Source organism: Physeter macrocephalus, chromosome 9 (assembly GCF_002837175.3).
Source record: "Physeter macrocephalus isolate SW-GA chromosome 9, ASM283717v5, whole genome shotgun sequence".
Classification (NCBI taxonomy): domain Eukaryota; kingdom Metazoa; phylum Chordata; class Mammalia; order Artiodactyla; family Physeteridae; genus Physeter; species Physeter macrocephalus.
The window spans coordinates 78,904,148-78,910,823 of record NC_041222.1 but is presented as its reverse complement, the minus strand read 5'-3'; the positions used below and the strand labels follow the sequence as shown (position 1 = coordinate 78,910,823).

The window sequence follows — 6,676 nt, the reverse complement described above, 5'->3', positions numbered from 1 at the left end:
TCAACAATTGATTTCCCAAAGCAAAGCTTTTCTGTGATGTGATGTCAGTTGGTGGTAGAATATTCACATTTTGGTGAGGTTTTCATAAAGGTTGTGTTTATTCACTTTTAAAGTTATGAGATCATGTCCTTTTTTGAAATTAATATTTCAGTTTAAGAAATGGTAATAAGAATAGATTGTCGATGATTCTGAGTGAAGATACTTGGCAACAAAAATGAAGAGCAAGGGCGGAGGGCTTGCATTCACTCCTACTACTGATGTTAGAATGTAGAGAATTTCACACTGTCTTTCTTAGAACTATTTCTTAGCCTTGTTATTGCATCAGCAAGGTGGATTGGGGATTGTTGTGATGATCTGATGGCATTCATTGCAGAAAATACTTCCTTCGAAGAAGGTCTGGCATATAGCAATGCACAAGAGTGTGAGAGTGTCATTATTATTGATCCCTATGGGATTCCTGTGCACAATGATGGTTGGCTTTCTTGTAACTATTTTCCCTCAACTGGCCCTGGCCAAGTGATTAATGTTCTCAAACCAGCTCCATGAGACAGAGATGTGGAGCTGCAGAAACACCAGTGACTAGTTGAGAGCCCTGTAGATTCCTGAAACAAAAGCAAGCTGTCAGAAGAAAAGGTCTTTTGTCCTTCATTCCTCAATCTTGAAAATTTATCTTGTGGTTCTCAAGAGTCCTGGCTAAAAGATTTGAATAGCAGCCAAATGCCACTCTTAAAGGAGATAAGAGAACAATGATATCTTATCAGAAAGAATTTTAGGATTCTTAACATTGTGTCTAATGGAGCAGATTCTTGGAATTTGGCAGTGAGTGAGCACTTCTGATGCCCTCCTTGTCCACCTCCTTGGGGTCACCTACCAGCTGTCCTGGATGTACGGCTTCCAGGCTTGCAAGCGAGCAGGATGAGAAGGTTGGGACCCTCAGGCTCTGCCAGGGGCCAGAGGAGGCCAAGCAGGTGCAGAACTTTGCAGTCTGGGTACAAGCTTGGATGTCTGAAGGTGGGTGGTAGAACTCCATGGCCCCCAGTGATCTGTGGCCCCAGAGTATGTGCTGTGTCTCCCTCACATGTAATGCTAAGAGCACCTCTGGGCTTCCCAGGTTCTGGGACTGTGGGAGGAGATGTCTGGTGTGCTACTTCCTGTCTTCCCATGAGGCTGGGTGAAGGCAGATCTCTCTGCTTGAGCATCCCTGCGGAAATAGAGGCTTTCTTCTGGTGCCTCCTACAAGCTGGATGCTTTACCTGCAGTAATCTGCACCCCCATGAGGTCATGTCATGACTGCTCAAGTTTTCCCATTAATCTGACTTGAGCCCCAGGGATGAAGAGAAATAGGAGCAGGCAAAGAATATCTACAAGGAACCCCAGACAGTGGGGGAGCGAGCTGACCTTTGAGAATAGGCAGCTATTGAAGGAGACAAAACAATCACACCTGGACAGTAAAAATAATACAAAACCAGACTTTTTGGAATGAGAAAACTAAGTTTTTTATTTAAAAATTCAGTACTCCATGAAAGAAGGGCATAGTTGTTAAGAATCAAATGTACTGACCTGGAAGATCAAATGGAAGAGAGACTTCAAAACAAAGATCAAAGACATAAAGTCATCTTAATAAAAGAGAGGTGGTTGATAAATTAGTAATAAAAGTGTAATTGATCATTAGTGTAGAGAAAATAATGCTTTATCAGGCCTGAGTTGATGGGGTGTTAGGGGTAGGTGGCTCAGCTGACTTTCCAAGAATGCTGAAGATATTGTTCTCCTGGATGTAGCTCAGATGTCACAGAGCAAGACTGTGTCCATCACTCTGCACCAGAAAAGGCAGGAGACAGGTATGCAAAGGTATTAATTCTTTCTCATGTTTGATCTTGCTATTCTTTTTATTGGCATGGCAGCCTGGGCCCACTGACAGACATGAGCAAAATGTTTTGGCTTGATGCCAAGAAGAGGGAACCATTGGCTAGGTATTAAAGAACCTTTTAAACAATAACAGAAGTTGAAAAACTAGAATGTATCATCTCAGGTGCTGGTTGAGATACCATCCCTTTCAATGATCAAAGGAAGAATTGAAAACAGTATTAGGTATATTAATTGGCTTCGGAATGCCAGCTGACACAGTCATGAGCAACCTTGCTTGGAAAATAAACTCCTGCAATGTGTCTTTGGCAGCTTTCTCAATATTGTAGTGGAATCACTACAAAGTTTATCAGCATATCATTAGCTAATTGATTTGGGCATGGATTTTTAAAAATTTAACCTTTGAAATGGTTGCTATCACAGATGGAGCTCTGGGAGGGCTTGTGTGTGATCTGTGTGTGCGTATGGTTATAGCAGAGGAGACTACTAGCTGTCCACCAACACTGTTTTCTGCCCACCTTTATACCAGCTACACTGTAGCTCCCAGCATCCCTTGCAGTTAGGTGTGAATGAAAGCTCTCGTGCAATGGGAAAAGAACACATATGTGCCATGTCTAAGCCTGGCTCATAAAATCTTTGCATTCCTGCCCCTTCAAGCCCTTTCCAGTGCAAATGACTCTAAGTCCTTAAAGGAAGGCAGAACTGTAAGATGGAAGAAGCTTGTGTTTCTGAATCCCCAGGTAGAGGAGAATTGCTTATTCACCAGGATCACCTGCATGGCCCTCTATGTCTGCAAAAATAAACTTTTGTTGCATCAAGTCATTGAAATGTTAGTGCTTCTTTGTTATAGCAGCTGGTAATACCCTAAGTCAGGGACTGTGAACTGGCCACTGTATGTACTCAATGAAAGTGTGGTCTTGAAATATTTGAAGGGATTTTCTAAAGAACTCTATGAATTATGTATTGTCTAAAAGCATGTGCTTTTCCCCCCAGGGTATCTTTGCATTCCCACATTCCTGTCCCTCCCAAGACTTTGTAGAATCAGTAATCAGTTGGAAAAGACGCTTGGGCATACTGCATTTAACCAGTGGTGTTTGGATACCAGCCACATAGTGGGGCCTGTGCTGAGACGTGAGATACAGATGGAGTGCCTGTTTTCTGGTTGCTTGTCATTGGACTTTGACTCAACATTTTCTTGTGTTGTAAATCCAGGTAAGTGTCAATGTTGGACAACTTCCATGACAGAGGACTCTGTTCCTCCAGTAGTCACCCATTTGATAATACAATAACTAAAATAATTAAGAATGTCTTTCTAATATTGAATAAAAATCTGTCTGTAATTAATACCTGCTAATTAGATCCAGCTCTAACAGCCATCTAAAAGTTGAAGACATTTTTTCTTCCCATTAGAATTTTTCTTCTTCAGGTTGAATGTACTGAGATCTTCCTCTCATTCTTAATTTGACTTGGCTTTGAAGGCTTTCTGCATCTACTAGAAGAACATCCCAAGATGGCCCTGCCTATTATTTTAGTTTAGTCAATCACTTTAATGAACTGGTGTCCCAGAATGCCAGGTGACAGTCTCCTCTGTGGTGTTTCCTCTGCCCAGGTCCTTACCTCTCAATCCTGGATCATTATTGTAACCATCTAGATGCTTTATTTTTATTTTTATTTTTTTTTGAGTATAACTGTTTTACAATAGTGTGTTAGTTTCTCCTTTACAACAAAGTGAATCAGTTATACATATACATATGTTCCCATATCTCTTCCCTCTTGCCTCTCTCTCCCTCCCACCCTTCCTATCCCACCCCTCTCGGGGGTCACAAAGCACAGAGGTGATCTCCCTGTAGATGCTTTATTTAAAAAAAAATTTTGTTTCCTCTTCCTTTAGTTTTGTCTTCTCAAATCATCCACTATTCTTTCTCTGATAAACTAAATTTATCAAAAGCCTGATTTCATGGTCTAACTCCAGTGAATTATTTACCCATGTACTGATTTCAACATGTAACTTCCATGCATATAACTTTCAGCAGCCTTTTCTCCTCTACAACTTTAAGTCTGGATTCTACTCTCCTCTCTCATTTTCCAGTGTCCCCAGAACACCATGAAGAAGCGCTTGGTCCTGAAGGCTGAGTCCAGTCGGTGAAGGAGCTTGGACTTTGTTCCACTGTCCTGTGCTTCCTACAGAGGAAGGGTCTTGACCTCTCTTTCTGGGAAAGAGAGGTCTGGGAAGCAGAGTTCCAGGGAGTGAAAGTTCACAGGGTCTGCAGCACACAACTTCTCAGAGCATCAGTTTGTACTTGGAAATGTAGGAAAGAAATGTCCCTTCAAATTTTTAATATATAGACTGCTTAATACACTATTTTATAATATTTCACACAATGAAGTACATAACTATTTCCAACTGTATATTTACTCTTTTATGTTTTTAGACATATGAAAGCTGTAGTTCGGAGTTTTTCAAACTGCAGGTCATGACCCATTTGTGGATTAAGAAGTCAATTAGATTTTGACTAGATTTAAAAAAAAAGAGACAAAAGAGTAGAATAGAATGGAATAAATGGAGTGAAATAGAAGGGAGCAGGATAGCTCAGATAACCAGAAGTCCAGAGGTATGTGGGGTTCAGAATTGTTTGATTGGGTGGCTCAGCCATGTCATCAGGGACCCAGGTTCCACCCATCATTCACAGTTTCAATGTCATCCTAAGGCTGGTTTCCTCCAGTTTTCTTAACATGCTACATACTTATTCTGTCCAATAAGAGAGAAATCTTGGCTTCTTGATTTTCTTTTAAGAATAAGGAGAATCTTTTGGGATTTTATTTTCTAGAATTGGGTTTCAGTCAGTGCTACTACCCTTGAGCTGGGATAAATTCTCTCAATAGGAGATGGAAGAAATGGGTGTTGGGGGTTCACTCCCAGTGTCTGCTACAACCAGTGTGACAACCAGGAGGCAAGGCTGGAGAGAAGGAAACCATTTAAAATGTCACCAGCGTTTCCCTACCAGGCATGTTCCTTCTTCTCCACACCATGTGTCTATGTCCTTTTTTTTTTTTTTTTCCCATTCTTTAAGACTTGGCTTATGATCTACTTTCTCAGTAAAATCTTGTCATATGATTTCAGCTAGCACCACTTCTCCTTCTCTGGATGCGTGCTGTTTATTATCTGTCATGTCATTTGAACGTGTTTTGGTCTTAGCCCTTTAAGATTATGTGATGGCAGAAATCATGCCAAATATTTCCCTGTACCTCCACAGGGCTAGACCAGGTTTTCTTGATGGGCTGATTCATTCTGGTGAATTGTCTTTTGAAACTGGCAGAATGTCAGAAACTTGACATATTTGAAATGTTCTACTTGAGGACTAGGGAAGACCATGGAAAACTTAGCTCCTTCAGGTAGCTCACTATGAGATGGACATCACTGAGTTTTAGCAACATAAATTCTCCTCTCCTCCCACCATTTTTTTTTTTTTTTTGCTTGCTACAATAACTACCTCTTCTCTTGTTCTAGAAGAGTATTCCATCTAATCAGTTTGGCAGGGATAATGGATAAAGAACAATGTGGTCTTTTTTGGGGATGCACAATTATGGATACTGCCAATTAAGAGTTTGGAAGGAATTGTAGGAACGATGAATATATTGAATTTCTATTTTCTATGGAATAGTAGATCTGTGCCATAGTGTTTAGTGGGACCTGAAATCTCATCACGAACACTCTACTTAAAGTAAGACTTATACTGAATCTACCAGGAAAAATTTCTACTAAGATGCATTTTGGATTATTTAGCCACCCAAGTTGAGTTAGAATGGATGGGCAGGGATGTTATTGATATGTCACCGAGTCATCTACTTCAACCTGTTGGAATTCTAAGTTCTAACTGAGCAGGAAAGTTGGTATTCTGAGAATTAATTGTTTCCACCTGAAGAGATGTAATTGGGAGATCTTATTTTTGCAATCATGTGTGAACTAAGGTCCAATATTCACCCCCCAATCTTTTACAGCCTTTGCTTTGATGAAAATAAGCTTAGATGAGTTTCAAAGGTGAGTTCTGTAAGAAGCAAAGAAAAGCCATAATTGCTTATCATTTATAAGGAAATATCTATTAATCCAGCCAAGTTTGAGGCTATTTTATTGCTTAACCACTAGATTAACTGCTAGATGTAGCCAGACAGTTGACTCAACTGGTATTCTTTTTTAAAAAAAATTTTTTAATTTAATTTAATTTATTTTTTTCTACAGCAGGTTCTTATTAGTTATCCATTGTATACATATTAGTGTATATATGTCAATCCCAATCTCCCAATTCATCACACCACCACCTTACCTGCCCCCTGCCACTTTCCTCCCTTGGTGTCCATAAGTTTGTTCTCTATATCTGTGTCTCTATTTCTGCCCTGCAAAACAGTTCATCTGTACCATTTTTCTAGGTTCAACATATATGCGTTAATATATGATATTTGTTTTTCTCTTTCTGACTTACTTCACTCTGTATGACAGTCTCTAGATCCATCCATGTCTCTAGAAATGACCCAGTTTTGTTCCTTTTTATGGCTGAATAATATTCCATTGTATATATGTACCACTTCTTCGTTATCCATTCATCTGTTGATGGACACTTAGGTTGCTTCCATGACCTGGTTATTGTAAATAGTGCTGCAAGGAACATTGGGGTGCATGTGTCTTTTTGAATTATGGTTTTCTCAGGGTATAGGCCCAGTAGTGGGATTGCTGGGTCATATGGTAATTCTATTTTTAGTTTTTTAAGGAACCTCCATACTGTTCTCCATAGTGGCTGTATCGATTTACATTCCCACC

The 6,676-nt window shown here is 39.9% G+C and overlaps 1 protein-coding gene across 1 annotated transcript in view; it reads left to right on the top strand.

Annotated features, from left to right (window-relative positions):
* The first annotated feature begins 836 nt into the window (after positions 1 to 836).
* Positions 837 to 6,676, top strand: part of LOC102984121 (eukaryotic translation initiation factor 4E-like) — a 12,867-nt gene continuing 7,027 nt past the window's right edge. The window contains 2 exon segments of the mRNA XM_055086927.1: positions 837 to 989; positions 3,953 to 4,005. Of these exon segments, the coding sequence (XP_054942902.1) occupies positions 837 to 989; positions 3,953 to 4,005 (206 nt within the window).